The sequence below is a fragment of the Temnothorax nylanderi genome, unplaced genomic scaffold (genome assembly GCF_030848795.1).
Source record: "Temnothorax nylanderi isolate EJ_2023f unplaced genomic scaffold, tnyl_v1.0 TNYL_tig0571_pilon, whole genome shotgun sequence".
Lineage (NCBI taxonomy): Eukaryota > Metazoa > Arthropoda > Insecta > Hymenoptera > Formicidae > Temnothorax > Temnothorax nylanderi.
The window spans coordinates 76,160-98,307 of NW_027249633.1; the positions used below are offsets into that span (position 1 = coordinate 76,160).

Consider the following 22,148-nt stretch of genomic DNA (forward strand, 5'->3'; position numbering starts at 1 on the left):
TCGCTCTATTTCTAATTATTCGACCCCCGTTCAACGTTTAGATTGAGGTTCATGTCTTATGCATTTTTGACAAACTGAAATGATAATAGTACCAGATTAAATAAAATTAAATTGTTATACATATAACACTACTACATTTGCAGATGTAGCACGGACGCGCACCAAAAAACGTCTATCTATCCATCTCTCTTTCTCTGTCTATCAATCTATCTTTTTTATTTTTATATTTATGTATGTAGTATTTAAATCTTGCGCTTTATATGGTCAGTTTAATTTTGTAACTATGCTTTACTGATACTCGTAGTACATTCTTTCATTATCAATTTGATTCAGTGATTGAAAAAAAGTCAACTTGATAATATATCTCAAGGGGACTTTATTAATGTCACAGTAAAAGTAAAGTATTTTTAAAACAAAATACTCATACAAAAAGTATAAAATCGAATATTTGTACATTGATCTAGCGCTTAAAAGTAAGTAAAGTAATACAATGTAACGCGATACATTTGATACACATGTTAATACACAAAACGTAACTTTAAAGATTGTTAACATAAAATAAACTCCACGCATTCTCAGAAATCAAGTTTCACCTCTTTCCTACTTAATTCTTCTCTCATAATTTGCAATACAGTTTCTATATCCTAACGAGTTTCTAAAATTCTATGTAGCATGGCTAGTATCACAATTCTAACTTCTCATCTCTGCAATAAAATAGATTATGCAGTTACACAAAAACGGAAAATGTAGTTCGCTCAACTCAACTATAATTGACAAAATGAATTATTGGTTGTGCTGATCTTAAGAGAGAAACGTGATGACATTTACCTATATACAAATAAAAATATGTACCGCAGGTATGAATATAACGTCGCAATTTAAATACATTGATGAAATATTTTATAAAATACAAATGTTTAGCGGATGGTTTAATGTTATGTTAGAGTCTCACGCCTGTTACAATAATAACCTAATTCATTAAGCACGTCGAAATATGTCTAAAATGATGGGATTAAGTACAATTTTTTTACAAATAATATAAATTATAGAAAATACGGCTCTATCGATACAATTATACACGAGCATAACTAGTAGCTGCACAATGAGGGTCTTTAATCGAAAGTCATCTAATATTTATACAAAATAATATAAATCATATATATATTTCGGTACTTCATCGAATGTCATCTAAAAAGTTATTAATACTGTATATTTAATTTTATACCTAATTTTCCGAGACATGGCTAAATAGATTTCGGTGTTGCATTATTCTTACGACTGCACGCATCGCAAATCGCTTAAATTGTAACACAACGCGGTTATAGAAAATACAAACATTTTGGATTTTTGTGAACATCAATAACTATAGTTGTTACTTTTTGGATACGGTAATTAATTGATTCATCACGAAGAGGACGACACTATTTCTTCGTCGGAGAGGATCAACATTCGATGAAACCGGCAAATCTTTTAATTGTATTCACACGGACCAACTCAAGTGGTTTTGTTAGTTGGTCGGAAACGCGACATGTAAAAATCGCAATCCGTGCAATACAGCGTTGGCTCAAGTACATTTCTCTTCCGACAGAGATTGCAGGGTGTAACGTGTGCTCTCACGGTAGTCGCGATGCCTGTTGGCGTTTGCAGAGGTGGCTGCATCACCATCGGAACGACCTTCGCAGTGGACATCGCGAAGTGCATCTGTTTGGAAAGCGGAGGATGTTGATAGGCCGGATATTTCACATTCGGCTGTATCTGGCCGTTCTGCAGAGTCTTGGGATACGTTTGATTGGACACCATGGAACCTTGTTGCTCTACCTTCTGAGATGATAATTGTCGCTGGTAGTTGTCATGTCTCTGCTGATAGTTCTGCGCGTTTTGTTGCTGCTGCTGCTGCTGCTGCTGCTGCTGCTGTTGATAGGCTAGTGAATTAGACGGTGGCTGATACTGCGGCAATGGTTGGCCCGCTCTGCCTTGCGGACTCGGCGACTGATTAGGCGGATAAAATTGCTGCTGCGAATGCTGGACGGCGATAGTCGGTCCTGGAATCGTCGGCATCGACGGAGTTCTAACTTTTGGAATGTCTTGATTTGAAGGTACTTGACTCTTCATTTTCCTCTTGGCCTGTTTAGCTTGTAGCTCTCTCAACCACGTTTCGCTCGAGGATTTCTCCTCGTCCTCGTGCTCTTGCGCTCGTTTCTCTTTATTCGAATCGTCAGTTGAGATCTGCTCCCTTTTGTTTTGCAACTGCGCCAACAGGCTGCCAATTTGCTGCGCTTCGAATTGCTGTGCGCGTTGCTGTTGCGGTTGAACGGAAGCTTGATGCTGTTGAGTCTCTTGAAGAGGAGTCGGGTCATCGATCGGTGGCGGCGGCGGTGGGAAATCCTCACTGGTTTGTCTTGAGTGCGACACCGAATGGATTGATGGATACGGCGGTGGTGGAAACTCCTCGCTCGGTTGCCGCAAATGCGAAATATTGCCGTTTTCGGGATAAGGTGGTAAGGAATCCGGCTGAAATTGTTGTTTAGGCGGACTCTGCTCATTGTGCACGTCTGCGCGAGTGACAACGAAGGTCGGCTCGTAGAGTATACCGTTAGCGTATTGTATGACGTCATCTTGAATCCTAGGCTTGTTGTTGTAATTTATTTGACACGCTCCAGAAATATTGGTATTCTGTTCATTGTAAGACGGTAGAAAAGGGAGCGAATGCGATTCCGAGGAGTAATCAGCATAATCTGAGTTCCTGTTCGTCACGTTAGTCGAGTTGCTCGTGTTCATGTGATTCCAATAAACGTTGTTTTGTTCCTGCGACGAATTCGGCACGCACCTATTATCCGGCAAAGGGTATGCAGCTTTGTCGGATTGCTGCTCATTGTGCACTTCGCCCGAACACTTAGACTTGCTAAGCTGAGAAGTGGTCCTGAGCGGAGGGGGCGGAGGCACTTTTGCCACGTGTAACACTTTGCCGGCGCTGCCGTGGAAGCTCTTTCTCATCAAACGGCTTCTTTCGAGATTTGGATTGCTAGTATTTCCAGATCCATTGTTGCCGGCGAACTCCAGGTGTCCCTCCGATAAGTAACCACTCAGTGTTTGACTTACATCATTGCCTTTTAGACCAACGCTGGAATCGTCTACCGACTGTTTCGGTAAGGCGGATGATCTTTCCGTATTCACATTTGCCTGGCCATCCTGCCCTTCTCGCAAATCTGGCATACTTCTGTTCTTCCTCTTGATCAATCCGTCCATGAGTAATTTTGATGTATTTCTGACGACAGTTGCGTTAATCTTGGTTTCTTTTGGCTTCTCGATCTTTACCCCTTTTGGAGACGGTGACAATCTAGATGGTGCTATCGAAAAATCCTTTGACACATTCTTGTTCCTCTCTTCGCTCCTCGCGCGTTTCTTATCTTTCTTATCGTGTTCGCAACGTTTCGTACGGCTAAACAAGCCGATTCTTTGCGTTGGGCGATCATACAGCATGAATTCTTCGTCCTCGATGACGTTCATCGCTGTCGCTTTAGTACGTAGAGTCTTCTTCTTCGGCAAAGTAGCGTAAATCTCGATACTCTTCGTGGTAGGTTTATCTACCACCACTGTTGGTGCGTTCACGAGAAGTTCCCGACTATTTTGTCGAGAGTGATTGCCTTTATCTCGCGAACTTTGCCTTGAATGTTGGCTCGATTTACTATTCTCTCGCGAGCGTCTTCCTTCAGGTGCCCCATCTATAAAGAAAAAGAACGCAATGTGTAAAATATGTATTTTTATTTATTCTGCATGTGTCAGAGTAATCGATATCTCGATTCCTTACCCTCTTTGTCACCGTTAACAGTAACTTGTTCCTGCAGCATTCGCCTATGTAAACTCCTCGTTCTCATGACGCAAGTATTGTGTTTCATTCTTGCTATCGTGATTGTGTAAGGATAATTATACGGAGCGTCCATCGCAGCTCTGGCTTTGTTGCTGGCCGCACTACACAATGCGACGGCTGTGTTAATATCGCCAGCATCTTCGGCGGCACGAGATTTATCCAGCAACGCGTCCGTTTCTTTACATAATCGTTCGCAATCGTCGCCGGAAGAAGGTTGGTAACCCTCCGGTGTTTGAGCAAGCTAGTAAGAAATGATATCCAAATTACAAAAGAGTACGCACACACAAACATCTTGTGGTAACGATTGAGAAATTTAGATATTTAGAAGTTTACAATCAAAATCCTTGTCGTTATTCTCTTAATTTTGTTAATATTTTCTTATTTACCTGTAAGTTGTGCTTTAAACCCTGCTGAAGTGGAAGACTGTCAGTGGAAGACAAAGAATACGAGTCGTAACCAGCGTCGTAATGACCGCTGCTGCTCGAGAGCTCCCCAGATTTGCTGATGGGTCTTTTCGGTACGCCCGAGGAGGTTCTCTGCATTTTATTAACAATATACAGATACGTGTTGTCCATCGTGGTGACGAACTCGACGACGCGCTGTTTCGATCGCCGGACCAATTACTGGAAACTCGTCTTCGAGGCACGTTCATATGGTCAGGGATGCTGATACCGTCTTGCGGCGCCGATCCCACGCTTAAGCTACGCGTCAATTGCATCTGCTGCTTCTTCTGTTGCTGCATTACATTTTCCACGGTGCGACGGCTAATGTACTTCGATTCTATTTCACCATCAACCGCGTCTACGCCCTGTGTCATATTATTTTCATGTCAAAAAATTAAATGCGAAGTCAACACGTTTGCTGCAGTAAAAGAAAGATGTAAAAAATAATTTATAAATATTAATCGAACACGACATACCTGATTGCCGAATATATTATTCTGGATGTCTGTGAGATTCTGGTAATCACTGTAAACGGTTCGTTGAGTGTATAATAGAGATGTGGCGGACTGTCAGGATTAGGTGTAATGGCACGTCTGGCAGTGCTATTGATGGATGGCTTCTCAGGACTAGGAGTAATGGAACGGCGAACGCTATTCTTTGGGGATGTCTTTAGGCCATTATTATTCGGAAAAGGGATAATAGTCTTTGGGGCGTTCTCGGTATTAACCGGAGTACCGGCGGGCGTCGCGTACAGGAGTAGCAAAGGCTGATAACGACCTCTCCTACACTTTTCCACGACTTGCTCCCACCGGGGTCCAATTTCCTTGACGGTGGCATCGTCGAAATAGATCTACACCTAAGGATTTGTTTTATCGCCATGTTAAGTCGTGCTACAAAGCTGGAGTCGATGTAGCAAAACTACCTTGGTGATACGAAGGTAACACTGACCTTCAATTTCGTATGGAAAAAGAACGTAGAATAATGTTTCCCGTAATAGGTAACAACTCCTACGAGATTATGCACGGTGGAGGCGCCCCATCGTGAGTCTACCACGCTATGGAAGACGTCACTTAGTCGAAGGGACGTGCCCACGGTCGCAAAAACATCCATGATATGCTCCAACGACGGTCGTTCGCTGTCCCAGACGACGCCGACGGAAACTATTTCCGATCGATTCATCAAGGTCCGACAGATTTGAATTTTCGCACCGCAAGAACTCTGAGAATAACAAACGAAGAGAAATATATTTCTATTGTAATATTATTATCAAATCTTGAAACAATGATAATAATTTCACGATCACATTTTGATCGACTTTACAGAAAAAAAAGAAATGTCAAATCAAAACTTATCTATAATCTTCTTATAAGAATTTCAATTTTTTTCTTGATTAAACTATATAAATGACTTCATTCAAGTGAATTTTCTTCGTTTAACGCAATATAATCTGTAATTTCCACGTTGAAATTAAAGATATTTTTAAATAAAGATTATTCTTCTTTCCTGCGTTGGCGTTCCATTTTCGAGAGAAAGTATAGAACCGGATGTAAATTCGTGGATAGAATGTATTCATAAAACTCGTATTCGAATGAGTCAGTTCTACGTAACCTTATTTAAAATACAACGTGTTATGAGTGGGCTACCACGAAATTGATGACAAAACGCGGCAGAACGCGCGAGGCTTAACACGTTCGTCACAAATTTGACCAAAGATTTATAAAATACGCTCGGTTAGCTTACCGGACAATCACGGATGTCCCCCATGCCGCCAGCTCTTCGGAGAAGTTGCCCGAAGAGATCCGGATTATTTCTAGAATTTAGTGGCGTTTGATGAGCTTGAGACGTTAACGCTGACGCAGACACATAATGAACCATCTGCAAAAGGAATGGAGACGATGGTATATGTTTTCTTTTTTATTTAATAAATTCAAAGTTTCAAAAAAGTCAAGATTTATAAAATATAGATTGGCAAAGGAAGGACAATTTTCCTATATGTCATATAATAATAACCAAAGACCAAAAAGTTGGAAACTAAGAATTTTTAGTAAACGAGAAACAATAAAAGCCATATACTTAGATTGTCAAGCCAAAATCATCGAAAGCAGACTGTAAAATATCTTCTATAAAATTTTGCTAACAGAAAAGCAACAAATTTGATGTATGATCTATCGTATTTAATATCGGCAGAATTGCGATAAGAATCGCATAAAACTAATAAATTTTGATAAGATTTATAATAAAATTTGCTGTTTCGCGTTTAAATAATTTTAAATAAATTACTATAATAGAGTAATAAAACCATTCACTATACTTTAATAGATACAAATCAAACGAAAATATTATATTAATAACTTGATGCGAATTTAAATAATTAAAAGGAACAATTAATCTCGATTTCGTTATCCTGATCATTATATCATATCTGCACAAATTTAATACGGATAGCAATTAATGCCTATCTGTTTCAATATCCTGATCGAATCTGTTATTGAACCGCCGGCATACTGCTAACATTCTGCATGCTTAGTGGATAACAGCAACTAGTTTCATGCTTTTTACGGTTCGATAGTCAACGATGCCCGATGTGAACACGCCAAGGAAAACCAACTCTACCCACGAGATGCTGAGCACTATATGTGGCATTACGCTGCTCTCTTCCGTTTGCGCGATTCAAGTTGTTCAAGTTGCAAAAGGATTTCAAAGAAATACTCATGGCATAAAGTAAAGTTGCAAGAATGTATTATTTTACTAATACTATACTATCAGTGATAGAATACTGATATTTTATTAAAACAAGGCCCAATAAAAGGAATCATGCAGCCTATAATAGTTGGTTAACATACGTAGTCGACAATATCAACAGCGCCGTAGTAATTACATAGAATTGCATATCATTAGCTAGATACCAACTCCAACTCATGCACTGTAATGCAATACAAATTTTAGAAATGTTTTATGCGTCTCCAAGTATAATTTTAAATTGATCTTATCAAACGTGTTCGTACCATTGTATCCATTCCAAAGAAATTATTTATGTACAGAAGATTTCTCCACCAATATTTCGAACAAGTTTCGTGTGACTTTTCGTACATGTAAAATTGCGATGTTTTAACGAACCAAGCCGAGCTTAATTGCGCTATTCCTTACATAATCATGTAAGCCGGTGTCAGCCTTAAAAAGAAAAATTTTATTACAGCCGCGTGTAAAAAAGGAAAGTTATTATTTAGTTTACATTGAAATCAATATTCAAATTTCTTTGTAACATATTCTCTTATTTTGTTTATTACTGCAATAATTTTATTTTGTTGTTTGTATTGTTTTCTACGTTCTTCAAACACATCACAATAATAAATACTTACCGAATAAATCTTTGTATCAGATGAATAAAGAATTCAATTAATTTTTCTCCGCAAAAAATCGGTTTTAGTACTTGGTTCGTCTTATCTCGCAAATACATATAAGTCACTAAACATCCGCTTGAAAGAAAAAAAATATCAACTGCTATTAATCCAATGTCGAATAAGTAAATATGACTCTCAATGTATCTCCACAACCATACTTTATTGTCTGTGAACATAAAGAAATTTTGGTTATGCGTATTAAACAATAAAAAAACAAAGCCAAAAATATTTATTTTACAAATTTATTATAAATTACTTGCCAAGAGAATTCAATGTAAAATGTAGACTATGTATTATGATTATCGAACACATGCTTAGAAATTTTAAGCCGTGAATGACGGGTATTGTGCCGGCGTCTAATTTTGTGCTAAATATTTTTCCCGTATTTGTATAAGCGGAGAAACATATTAATATTTCTCCAATTTTACTTTTCCGATATGAAGACAAATTTATTTTCATTCCTATTTCCTTGGACACGTTTTCCACACCTAAATCATAATTCGATGTCTTTATAGTAATAATACAAAAATCAAAATGCTTTAATTAAGTAAGATCAATATTAAACAAGAGGGAATTCTATACACACGAATAAGCCATATGTAGCACAAGATGTAGCTACAAAATATTTTATAATTAATTATTAATTACTTAAAGTAATAGCTGATTGCGAATTGTTAATAATTTTAACACTGAAGTCGAAGACTTGATTTGTAGAAAATCGTAGCTAATAAAAACGGTAAATAATCTGTTGTAATGGAAATTATTTCTATAAGTTTTAGATATGACACTTACCATTACCAGTTTTATTCATCTCATTTTTCTTTTCACATTTTTGATATGTAAATATATCATATATTGTTCCGATTGATGTCATGAGAAACGAAAACCCTAAGCCAATACTGCAAATAGAATATTTCTTCTTGGTTGATTCTTTATATCCTTTCGGAGGATTAAGATTAAAATTACTTATAATAATAGATTAATCTTTTCTGTTATAATATATCATTAGAAGAAGCATATGCTTTTTACATTGAAAAACACATAGCATTGTTAATAACATAATGACATTTCTCGAGATGTGTGAGAGCTCCGCTTTTCTCGCTGATAGCTATTCTAAAACGGTTAACTCTTTTCACATCTTTTTCGAGAATTAGTATTGCGAATATCATCAATCGATTTGTTCTTTTGGCCAGTTTTTATCGCGGTTTATCTTATTAATTTCATTATTGGCTTATCTTAAAGCTTAGCTTCTTATCATGCATTGCACATTTTTGTAGAAAACTTTGTAGAATTCTCCAATACTTGAACGATTGAGAAACATAATAAATAAATTTATTAACTTTTTTGGTTACATACAATAGAACTTGATAAATTGCAAATCAAATAGCAAATTAACAATTAAAAATATGATTTAATTTATCGTCATTTATCAGTATATGAGCAACAGCTAGGTCTAGTAAAATTCGTGTTAGTATACGTATTTTGGACGATTGCATATAATCTCGCATTATTAAAATTTTTGGATTATATTATTAATAATGTCATTTTTTATGTGTATTTTGAATATTGCATTACATCTGTCATATTGTATTATCGCATGCTTGTATTATCAGTAAATCACATGCTATTCCTATTACATGCTTCTCTATTATATCTCAAAATAAATTTTATGTGCAAAGTAATAAATAATAAAAACAATTAAAATATCTATGTAATGAAAAGAGGATCGTTGATAAATACTTTATTTGTACTTTAACGAGAGTGTAGTTGTTTACAAAAATTCATTTTATTTGACCAAAAAAAAACAATTTTTAATTAATTAATTTTATCACTGTTTTTAATTAATCAATTTTATCGCTATTTTAATGATAAGTAAACATTCTACTGTCCTAGAATATATTAATTTAATGATGTTTAATGATGAATTATTTAATTTAATGATGTCATGTATATGTTAATATACTTCTGTACATATAACATTATAATCATTTTAATCTTAATTTTCTATTACATACATTCTCTTTTTTGCTTTCTTCTCCTTTTTCTTTTTTTCTCCTTCTCTTTTTCAATCGAGTATTACAATGTTTTATTGTTTATTAATTTAAAAAATATATTTCAAGAAAAAGATAATTATTTAAATATTAATAATCGTGATAAGCTCAATTGATTAGAAATCAAATATATATAACGAAAGGGCACAGAGCCGCAACAAGATGTTTGCGTTAAATTATTTAAATATTATCTTAATACATTTGCGTATATTACATAAGTATATAGAAAAAATTACATATATGTATAAGTCAAATAAGTTTTGTACGTAATTTTCAAATATTTTACATATAATATATATAAACGAGTTTGTGTAAAGCGCGTTACGAACCCATGTGGCACCTCGTTTCGCGTGGAAAGTATGCGTGAACTATTTCGACATATATATTAGTCATTTATGCCTTCCAATACTCAAAATAGCTGCTATATTTTCTAAACTTTTTTTGTTAATAACTTTTTAATAAACAATGACCGCCAGCTAAAACCTTCTGAAGGTCATTCAGGAGGGTGACCTTGACAACATATGTCAAGGTCAAGGTCATCGGTGAGGTTTGACCTAATATGCATATTTACCATTATACTTTTTATATGTATTTTTTTTAGAAAAAATTATAAGTGTATGCACAGAATACTATAAGTAAAGAAATTTTAAGTATTAAACGGATTTTAAAACATTTTTTGGATTTAGATGTAATTCTTTAGAAATATGGATAAACTATTATTTGACCGTCAGGTTTAAAAAGTTATGATTTTATTATGAGTTTCAAGCAATCAAATTTTTACAATACGCGACTGGTTTTCTTTAAATCATAATAATAATTTACAAAAGTCTTATTTAGAAGGAAGCGTAGCTTGAAAATGCCAAAAACATAAGAAAGAAGATAAAGAAATGATTAAAATATGGTGACATGAAAATGAAAAAGAGGAACGCAAATATAAGTATTTTTACTCTCTGTATATATGAAGTATTCTGGCGTAAATTTGCATGCCCTGATCTACTCCAATAATTTTGATAATTCTTTTTTCGAAAGGTATACTGAAGAAGAGAAGACACGTGTTTTTTTTTGTTTAGGCCTCGATCAACATATTTCCGACAGTATATAATAATTTTTGTAAGAAATTGAATTTTTTTCAGTAACTCTACTTTTTTTAAAACGTTAATATCTTAAAAATATTCAATCCTATCGAAAAATGACTCGGATGAAATTTGTTCAGTTTAAAATTAATTTCATGATGTACACATATATTTTTCTGAACAGTCTAAAGTCATGTTATACGGACGAGACATGGGAACGTATAATTGATTGTATTTTATAAATATATCTATATTTATAAAATTTTTCAAAATTACATAAACATTTTATTTAATAATTATTTTAAAAGGACTACATAAGAAGAGTATTGCGCGCAATTATTTTCTGTACTGTGAATTATTCTAACAGTACAAAATTACCTTTTTCAAAAAAGGTAAAAAAGGCCCCAAGTAGGGGAGACCGGGGCTAAACAGTCCGTTTTTTTTCGGTGCCGATTTTTAACAACAAAATAAATAATTGTAGTTAAATGTGGTATACCACTGTAAAGAGTGAACCTTTAGCTACAAAATTTATATAGGAAATTTTTGTCTACGTCGCTTTGTTTAACCGGTATAGAGCAAAAACGACAACGGTGGAAAAATTGAAATCTCAAAAATGCCGGGGTATAACAGTCTGCACTGCATTTTCAATACATATACGTACATCTAATCCTAAAAAATAATAGGATACATGCAATAATTGTTTTTTAAGAGAAAAATATAAAAATTTATTTAAAATTTTTATGCGAAACATTATTAAAAAATAGTTACGAGGGTTCCTCTTTCCGCAGAAGTCACTCGCCCGACTTGTTTCACTCCTCGACGTCCGATGACTCTATTCGGTGTCTGAACGGTTATAATTCTCGTCTCATCCATATTCCATATGCAGTGAGCCCGAAAATGCCTTGAAAATGCACCCGGACTGCTTACTGACCGATTAGCCCCAAACACAAGTTTCAGGTTTGATCGCCCACGAAATATTAGACATCAACGATAATGAAAAAACTACACTGGATTCGTGTTCAGCATGCATTACTCTTTATAATCACGTATCTCGAGATTTGGAGAGCAAATATTATTGCAGATATTACAAAATTTCCACGCGCAGAAAATGTAACTTTCACCTTTCAAAAACACGTTTGCCCTCGTAAAAATCATAACACGGCAGGTAACCTGCCGAAACTCCGTTGGTCACATGGGTACTATAAGCAGCGTTTACAATGTTAATAGCGAGTTCGCACAATATACAGGTTCCGAGATATTTGATTAGACGTATTTACCCCGTAGACGTTTTAGCCCCGGTCTCCCCTACACGCAATGTATTTTGTAAATTCAAAAATCCAACCCAAGTGGTAGCTTCATTTCTTCTTCACAAAATTATGTTACCTAACTTAAGGGGTAACGCCACTCTAGAGTCCCAAAAAGAAGCCAATTTTTGATAATTTTTTTCAGAAATACAATAATCATAAATGAAAATCGGTTTAATTCTATTTATTATCTGTATATTAAAGTATTAAAAAAAATTTTTTATTAATTTTTTATTGACAAAATGGCGGCGCCAGAGCCATTGATCCAAAGTGCCTTTTTGCGGAAGTCGTCCAACTGGCGGAATCGAAGCTCCTATATTTTCTGAGCTGGAACAAAAATTCAAAGATTTTTGAAAAATATATAAGATTTTCTATAGAAATACGTATGGGAATTGCGAAATATCATTTTTTGTAAGAATGGTGCATGTTGGAAAAAAATGTTTCATTTTTCGCTAAAAAAAATTCGCACAAAATTGTTTATAAAAAAAGTTTTGTTCAACTTATCGCAAAATCCATACGTACTTCTATAGAAAATCTTATATATTTTTCAAAAATCTTTGAATTTTTGTTCCAGCTCAGAAATTATAGGAGCAATAAATAGAATTAAACCGATTTTCATTTATGATTATTGTATTTCTAAAAAAAATTATCAAAAATTGGCTTTTTTTGGAACTCTAGAGTGGCGTTACCCCTTAATTCAAGTGACATGTATTTCAAAAAAGATGTGAAATTTTAATTAAATTCCGCCAATTGCAAAGAGAATATGTATATTGCTTTGAAAAATAATTGTTGTGCAACTACTTTAAAAAAATAAAACCCAAGTGGTATCTTTGTGTTCCTATTCAAGGGTCTTCCTATTCTAACTCAAGTGGTAATAGCTTCTTAATTCTCTTTAACAAATTTTTAATATTACAAAGAATCATTTTAATTACAAAGAATTAAAGAAGTAACAGTACAAAATAAAAATATTTAATTTAAAAAAAAATAAATATTTCTTGTAAAAAAAACTTGGCGCTACTTTTTACCTTTTTTGAAAATATAACAAACGAATAATGCAAGTTTATGTGCATCATATGTTTATGTGCTGACGTGCATTACGTAAAATATTAATCTTCGGCGTAGGCTATAAATAAAACTTTATCAACATGCTCGATTCTAATCTCACTTATCTCACTTGTTTCTTGAAATTATTGATATTTTCACAAACACATCTACGCAACACAGATCAATAAATACGCTGTTTGTCAGTCCGCTCGTCAGTATTCCAGCGTATCCAACATGGACAACAGCAGAGTCGAAATATGCATGCACGAGGGAAAGTTAATTGGTATTGTAGAAAAAGGTGTTTACGGTGACTACTACACCGCCTTTCGAGGAATACCATATGCGAAACCGCCAATTGGAGAACTTAGATTCAAAGTACGTAAAGTTCTATTATTATGAATGCATTTTCAGAAAGAGATAAATTAATTTTAGTTTTAGTCTAACTGTAGTGCGATTCTCGTCTGCAACTCGTTATGCTGTCGTTTATGTAGGGGAGACCGGGGCTCGTTGGTACCGTTTTCACAATTTCGGCATTTGAGTTTTTAAATAACTAATTATCATGATTAAACAGTACTAATGTAATAGAGAGAACCTTGCTCTACATTTTCATGCCAGGAACGCTCCTGTATAGTTTCTTTGTAATAAGTGAAATACGAACATGCTGCATTGTAGCCAACTTGCCCCGATAGTAGGGTAAGTTGGCTATACGACAAAAGTCGATGTTAAATTAATGAAAACGTAATAGAAACACAAAACGAGTAACAGATATGTACTTTTTGATAAAGATTGTATCTTTTAAAGTTATTTTGTAATGATCGAATAGCAAAATGCTGTTGCAGAAAAACAATTAAAATATTAATATAAATATACATCTAGCTTCTATCAGCATTGTAGATAGCAAATCACATCCTCACACAGGTCTCACGCGCGCGGTAACAACAAGTCAAGCTAAGCGTGCCTTGATATGAGCCAACATAATCCCATCCCTACATACGTTTGATTTCAGTCATTTTATTACAATAAATTACTGTTGTTCCTCAAAATAACATGTCGTATAGTAACAGAAACTTTTCTTTTAACTAATGATACGTCACTTTGATTTACTTCTCAAGCTGAAGAACATTAATATGATTTTTTGAAACGCTCGAAAATTTACTTGCCACCTCTTGAATCAGAGTTTTCTCTTTTTCTATTGTAATACTTATTTGATATAAATAAAACTTTGGGAATATAGCAATATAGCGGTAACGATACTGCATAAGGAGTTACAGAATCGCAGCTCTGATCGCTTATCGCGCTTTAAGAAAATTAGAAAGATACGAAAAGTCACAACTCTCTTTTAGGGAAAATTATGATTAAACGATACCGATAAACGATCTCTGTTTATCAAGTATATTATGTAATTATTATATAATCTGTTTGTCTTTTATTATTATATAATTTTATTATATAATCTCTTTTTCTTTATCTATACATATGTAAAAATAAAATAATAAAATAAAATATTAATTAATTTTAGTTTTGGCTCAACTAATCGCTTATCATGCCGTAAGAAGATTAGAAAAATACGAAAAATCAACTCTTTTAGAGAAAAATCCGATTAAACGACACTGATAAAGCTATTTATCAGTTGCGTTATGCATGCAATTATTATATTGTACAATCGGTTTTTCTTTATCTATACATATCGCACCCTGAGAAGAATACTGTCACAACTTAAAAAATTTCGATTTTGAGTTAAGCCCATAAAAAGTACGCCCAAAATGTTACCTATGTGCTACAATAGTGTTACAAGTTTATATGCGAAATCCGCTGCATGGGGCTAAAGTGTCGTTATTCTTGTAAACCAGTTATGTTGTGATTTCTTGAATAAATAGCGCTGTAAGCGAATTGACAAGTGAATCATAGCTGACCTCTTCAAGAAAAAATATAAGTTTTATTACAACAAAATATCATAATTGTAATTGCGTTAATTATCTCACAATTCACAGAAATTGAATTAGATTTGTTTAAAATTATGAATTTTTTTAGTTGTGACAGTATTCTTCTTGAGGTGCGATATTTAAACATGAAATAATAATAATAAAATACTATTATTTAGAACAATAATTTAATAAACTAAAGATTACGATAAACAAATTTTTATGCGCGATTGTTCGAAGAAATAACTGATTTCGAACAATTTATTTGTAACATAAATTAATCTTTTAATTTGTTAAACAATTTGTTGATAATATAAATTAGTAATTAAGTTTAAAGATATTAGTCACAAAAAAAAGATAAACTAGCATAGACATCCAGTGCAGGCCGTTCCTGATTCATGCGGAACTTACAGCTCATTCGTTAGCTTTAAATTGTTCTTATGTAAGAAGTACTACTCAAACGCAATTTTACGTAAAGAAAAAGTTGTTTCTTCTGACTCATTGTCAGAGAATCGCACGGTGCGCACAAATTTTGAAAAATTCTATATATGAACGGATTTTACGTATTTAGGATCCAGTGCTAGCGGAACCATGGTCCGGTGGTAGAGACGCCTCAAAGTACGGAAATATCGCTGTTCAATTGAATGATTTCACAGGCGAAATTGAGGGCGATGAAGATTGTCTCTATTTAAATGTGTACACAACAAAAATTGAATCCTCGAAAAAACGTGCCGTTATGGTATGGATACACGGCGGTACCTTTTTTATGGGTTCCGGTGATGCACTCTTCTATGGCCCCGATTACATCGTGCAAAAAGACGTAGTTTTGGTTACCTTGAATTATAGACTAGGCGTTCTAGGTACGTTATTCGTTTCAGTATACAATCATTGTATGTCATTTTGTGGCATTTAATAGTAAATGGTTATATTGTATCTATTTTAACGATTATTTCACTTGGATATGTTGATTTCTTACAGACCTTTCATTCCCAAAGTTAAACATTTCAAAAATATAAATTTATAAAAGAAAAAAAGTTAAATCCACATTTATTTATATCACGTTTACAATACGTTATTTACTTTTTGTATACAAGACTAATATTTATATTTGCCGCTCATACGATCAGTGTACTAGAAACAAGTTATGGCGCGATTTTTCCTTGGGATATAAAGTAACCATTTTTTTTAAATTTAAACAAATCGACTTTATGAAAAAAAGATGCATTAATGACTTCAGGTTTCCTAAACCTTAACAACAAAGTGGCAACGGGTAATCAAGGTCTGAAGGATATAATCATGGCGTTACAATGGGTCCAGAAAAATATATCAAAATTCGGTGGAGACCCAGAAAATGTCACTATCTTCGGTGAAAGTGCTGGTGGAGCCCTCGTACATTATCTCACTCTGTCTTCATTAGCTAAAGGTATAATATATTTTGTCGATATAGTAGACTTATCGATACACTCACAATAATTAAGAATTTTCCAATCTTATCCCATTTAAACATGAATTTATTCATAATTTTCAACCGCGATTTTTCATTAACAAAAACATACAAACACTAGTACGTTTGGATATGGAAAATAAATACTCTATAAATCTATTAAATAGATAATAAATTCATTCTCTTTTTCTCTTTCAGTTAATTTCAAATAAGATATATTTTTTAAAAAATTTATTTGTAGTTTTTAAATAAATAATTCAAATTTTAATTACAAAGTCATATCAATAAAATATTAAAATTTATAAAATAACTAACAAATTTCCGAGGCATTAATGTAAAATTAATAACAAAGATTAAGGATTCAATGATTTAAAAAACTTGAATTGATTCTAAAATAATTTGTATATTACAAAAAAAAAAGAAGAAAGATTATATGATGACAAGATGTATAGAATTAATTTGTTACGACTGTTTTACAGGTTTATTTCATAAAGCGATATCGCAAAGCGGCGTCATAAGGTGTCCTTGGGCTTTTACCGAACAACAACTACATTCGGAGAAAGGTTTTCGGCTCGCCGAGAAACTTGGAAAAGCGACCGCAGATCCGAAAGTCGCTTACGAGTTCCTCAAAACAATCGATGCGAAAAAGCTTATAGAAACTGAACGGAAGTTTCTCTTGACGGAATCAGTAATTATCTGAACATTTAATCGTAATTATACGAGTGCAATAAATTAGTATGCATGCACGCTACTATTTTTAGTCTATGCGAATAAAATACTTTCTTTGATAATATTTTTTTCGCAGGAGCGTAAACAATCTCCCTTGATATTTACACCCTCTTTGGATCACGAATCATCGAATCCATTTTTCCCGGAAGATCCAGAGACGTTTATGTGCCGCAAGGTTAAAGTACCATTTCTTTTAGGTTTTACGAGTTGCGAGGGATCTGCTATGATAGGCAGTAGCTTTAACGGACGTGAGTTTTATTTTTATCTCTATAAAGTATATTTTTAATCGCTTCGAATTTTCATACAATGTGTTGTGTTCAAAATAATATAATATTAGTATTAGGTGACCTAGCAAACATGCACTGTCAATGCTTACAATTAAATAAAATTTTCACGAATAATATATTGTACATATATCTATATAAAGTTAGTAAATTTTATTAATCCGTAATTTTGGAATTCACATATATAAGAATCATAATTAATTACTAGAACATTTTTGTTCCAAGATAACTTTATTGTACGTTTGTCTATAGTTAAGTTTCGTTATCGTAGAGCGTGTTGAGATAAATGTATATTTTCATATGCCGTATTATCTATGTATAATATATGTATATGTAATATATGTATCTCTCTCATGTCGCATTTTTTTTATCAGATCACACTATATGAAAAATGTTAAATAATGTTTTGACAACATATTTTCTTTGGCAAATGTGCTTAAATCAATTATTTTCTTAGCTTGAAAGAAAGATTTTTTTAAATATTCATTACTTATCACGCAACAATCTTATATATATAGAAAATAATACTAAAATGTTTTTAAAATTATTTTAGAGATAAGCAAAGAGGATCTTGGAACAATCAATTCCGATTTCAAGAAAACTATATTGCCCAGATGTTTATCTACATTATCAAAAATATCAATCACAATCGAAGAATTAAAATCTTTATATTTTGGTGACAAAGCAGTGTCAGAGGAAACTCTAATGAATTACGTTGATTTTATCAGCGACGAATTCGTCTGTCGTGGCATAATGGAAGTGGTGGATATTCAGACAAAGTTGAATAATAATGATAACAAAGCGACGTATCTGTATCAATTTTCATACGAGAGTGAAACTAATCCCTTGAGAAAATTATTTAAAGTTCAGATCCCAGGTATTATCATTGACCGCGTTCAGGAAACACAACTGTTGAGTGAGCGCTCATTATGATTGGTTCTTACACTTAGATCCAGAGAAGAACCAAAGGTAAGAACCAATCATATTAAAGAATCACTGACCGCTCACTCTACAGTTGTGTTTCCTGAATGCGGCCATTAATTCATTTAAAACTATTTAACAACTTGTAATTACTTCAAATTAAACTATCTAACGACTTTTAATTTTAGAGAGTATGTATATATCATTTTATGTTGTAATTACACATATCGCAATTACAACATAAAATAACTCCAAATATTTCTAAATTTCTTAGTTTTTAAATCTATAGGTATGATTTTAAGGAAACAAAAATGGTTTTATTTTATATAATTTAATTTAAAAAGTAATCTGTCTTTTAAAGCATTTAGAAGATTAATTTACGGATTTAATTAACGGTTAAATGATAATATTTTATAGGTGTGACTCATGCTGAGGAATTGGCGTACTTATTTCATCCTTATATGATAAAAGATTTGGGCTTGTCAGCACCTGCAGTTGATTCGGAAGACTATAAGATGATAAATTGTTTAACGCAAATGTGGACAGATTTTGCTAAAACAGGGTACGAGAATATCTTTTTTTTTTTTCGAATTTTAAACGTATTTTTTTAATTTTCGCGACATTTTAATTTTATTACGTATCGCGTATTAATGATTAACTCTCAATCTGATTTAGGAATCCAACGCCTATTACAAATTTGTGGTTGTCAGTGACCGATTCACAAAGCGGAAAATACAATTATCTGAATATCGATACAAACTCGCAAATGAAGGTCTTCCGTAAAGGAGAAGAAAGATGGGATTGGGAAAAAAAGAAAAATAAGTTACCGCGCTAAAATTTTATCTACGTTAAAATAAAGTTTCTCTGGGTACAAAAACCGATTTTTTTTAAAGGAATGTTTTATCCCCTAAACATGCGATTGGGCGCGTATAAAAAAATACGTATCCCTTTATTGTGCATGGTAGCATAAACAAACAAGGATGAAGTTTACTTGCAATTGGATTAGATACTCGCTGCAGAAGATGTTTTATATTTAAATTTTTTATTCGAAGTTTATTATATAGAAGAGCGCCAGACACGTTTTAAAGTCCTGCAGGCTGTAACTTTTAATAACATTTTTTGTTATATTGTCGTGTGTGTGTGTATGTGTTGTGCAGATATTATATGGTAAAAAAAAACCTGTTCAATGTAGGAACGATAACGAAACGAAACTGATTGTTAAGAGTTGCAGACTCAGGCAGGTCTGCAATTCAAAAGGGGATCAGAACTGCGTGTTTTTAAATTCTCGCCGCCGGCGAAAAGATTTTAATTTAATGCAACAGGAATAAGTTTCCTTGATGAGAGGGTCTGTCGCAAACATACTTTAAATTAACTCTGTCTGTATCATCCATATCGTCAGAGTTTTTACAAGGCTGCACACGGAAAAATATTATTCTATATGGCCAGACGAAGTAATGTTCGCTACAAATTAAACTTCGCGAAATTAACATAATAGCAGTGGCTGTCTATCGGTACGAATATCAATCTCAATTCAAGTGTGTTGTAAACTTGATTCAGAACGTAATAGAAGAGACGTCGTAGATTTTCGGATGACTCGCAACTTGCCCGGCCGCAATCCTTCTTTAGATTTGCATATCAGCTTCGCAATCCCTTTCGTGCTGTCGCGAGACATACAGATTAAAGCTCTCAATAAGACGTTTATCTTAAGATGCGCTTACGTTGATCGAGGTACATGCATTTAAGGGAAACTCTTAAGTAATTTGAGGTTTGAAGCCCGAATTGCATCCACGTACAGAGTAACTGGTCGTAAGTACTATAGATAAACTCCAAGAGCTGTGCTAGAGAGTTTGTATCGATAATCTCAAAACTTTGCAGGATAGCTGGATTAATCCATTTAACACTGAGCATCGCCTCTTCATTGAATTCTTGATTGCCGAGAGATCAATCATTTTGTAAGTAATTAACGCATCTTTTACAAATGTTTTTACGGATTTAAAGTTGAAGTTAATTTCTAGATCATATTTCTCCTTCTGGGAATCGATCACGTGAAACATTTCACATTTCACTTTTCCATTCCGCGTAAATAACTTCTTTGTTATTGACGAGATTACGTCTCCACGTTTCATCGAGTTACATGATAACGAATTTACGTGAAACTTTTCACTTTTCACGTTTCCGCCTTAAGGGAAAAGTTTACGCTACCCTGGAAGGAACGCGCGGGATTTCAGCGGCACGATAAAAGAAAAGAGATTTGTTTTCGCATGTCTGCCAGTTTCCACAAGATGAAGTTTTAATTTCCCGCGCAATAAGGGAAGACCGGGGGTAAAGAAAACGATTATAGAAAACGATTCTTCTCGTTCTTGTGCGTAAAAAAGTAATTTCTTATTGAGTAGTGTAATTGCAAATTTACAGATCTGGATGCTTGGCATCGTCTATCTGCGGAATTTTATCGCAGGAATTCTTCCGCGGAGGTATTTTCCTTCCTCTCATACTTTGCGATGTGAAGCATCCACGTCGGTTAGGTCAGTTATGGTCAGTTATTGTACTAAAAAATAAAACAGAACTTATTAAATTTCGGTAATATTGTTTTATATTATGTTTGAATCGTATTTCTCACGTTATAGCTTCTAAGATATAGCATACTAATAAGGTAACTCACCTTTAGTTTTGTTTTATACCTTACCTATAGAATATTATAATGATTGTGCGATACTTATGTATGTGGTGGACGCTTCTTCATTAATCTCTTGTTACATGTAGTGTACGATAGAATTAAACTCTGAAAAACCAGTTTGTATTTGTGTATCTGCTCGCATCTGTGTGAATGTTTTGCCGGCAAAACATTCACGGACATTCATACACAGATGTAGGTACACAAATGCAAACTCGTGTATACAAACGTACGAACGGTTCTTGTGTAGGAGATTTTCAAATGCCTGTAATTCAGAAACTATTGGCTAATTGTTAGAATCCTTTCCTTTTATCATATTGATCCTTTTATCATATTGATCAATAAGTCGGTTTACACATCACACTGGATTTATTTAAATTATGGAACTCCATTTTCACGCTTTATCAACGGCGAAAATTGTTATACCTTTTATCGATTGATTTGTAATTCTATTTTGTTACCACACTTTTGATCGCTGCAGTAAAGTTTGACTTCTGTATTCAAAATTGACTATCAGCCATTATTTCTGTTTCGACATGCGTTTGACATATTATTCCTGACATATTATTTTAATTATTTGTTTATGAGACTATTTTTATATTTCTGCTTGATTTTTCTATATTTTTTGTAATGTAATTTTATCAGTTTGATGAAGACTGTTCTGATGAAGACTAACGATAAGTAAATCGAAACGTACTTCTCGGCAAATAAGTTTTATGTTACCAACTTCTATTTTTGTTTTGCTCGGAGATTGTATTCATATTTTAGCTTTATTATTATTGAGCGTATGCGGTGTGAAGGATGTATAGATGGATGATGGATGTATATGGAAGATATGTTTCTAAAAATACCATGCGACTTTCTGCGAGTGAGACTCCACAAGTGTCCGCCTCGCTCTTGTCCGATGAGGTGGTCGGTGAGAGCATCGATCGGGACAATAAATATTGTTGTCGAAAAATATTGCTAAAATTGTTATTATTATTATTTACATAT

At 33.6% G+C, this 22,148-nt stretch overlaps 1 protein-coding gene, 1 long non-coding RNA gene and 1 pseudogene across 7 annotated transcripts; 1 reads left to right on the forward strand and 2 right to left on the reverse strand.

Annotated features, from left to right (window-relative positions):
- Positions 1–356: 356 nt before the first annotated feature.
- LOC139784015 (uncharacterized) lies at positions 357–6,326 on the reverse strand (annotated as a pseudogene).
- A 790-nt stretch (positions 6,327–7,116) lies between these two features.
- Positions 7,117–9,132, reverse strand: LOC139784017 (uncharacterized). Its single transcript, XR_011721449.1, has 4 exons — positions 8,505–9,132; positions 7,671–8,200; positions 7,317–7,482; positions 7,117–7,234 (listed from the first exon to the last, which is right to left on the reverse strand). It is a non-coding gene; the product is annotated as an uncharacterized lncRNA (long non-coding RNA).
- Positions 9,133–13,391: 4,259 nt separating this feature from the next.
- On the forward strand, positions 13,392–22,115 carry LOC139784013 (juvenile hormone esterase-like). 6 transcript variants are annotated; one of them, XR_011721447.1, is made up of 10 exons: positions 13,392–13,559; positions 15,678–15,966; positions 16,344–16,529; positions 17,030–17,238; positions 17,356–17,527; positions 18,117–18,440; positions 18,902–19,046; positions 19,160–20,290; positions 20,360–20,436; positions 20,500–22,115. XR_011721447.1 is itself a non-coding variant. In XM_071723186.1 (8 exons), the coding sequence occupies exons 1-8, from the start codon at positions 13,419–13,421 to the stop codon at positions 19,317–19,319; spliced, it is 1,626 nt and encodes a 541-aa protein (XP_071579287.1). In that variant the 5' UTR covers positions 13,393–13,418; the 3' UTR covers positions 19,320–22,115. The 6 variants fall into 6 exon arrangements, 1 of the variants encoding a protein (XP_071579287.1); XR_011721448.1 differs by having other exon boundaries at positions 20,670–22,115; XR_011721444.1 differs by having other exon boundaries at positions 19,160–20,436.
- Positions 22,116–22,148: the final 33 nt, after the last annotated feature.

Excerpts from the sequence above, each read along its gene's own strand:
- LOC139784013 (XM_071723186.1), top strand. The coding sequence starts at position 13,419 with ATGGACAACAGCAGAGTCGAAATATGCATGCACGAGGGAAAGTTAATT. Across the intron at positions 13,560-15,677 it reads TTGGAGAACTTAGATTCAAA|GATCCAGTGCTAGCGGAACC; the intron begins GTACGTAAAGTT and ends TTACGTATTTAG. Across the intron at positions 15,967-16,343 it reads TTATAGACTAGGCGTTCTAG|GTTTCCTAAACCTTAACAAC; the intron begins GTACGTTATTCG and ends TAATGACTTCAG.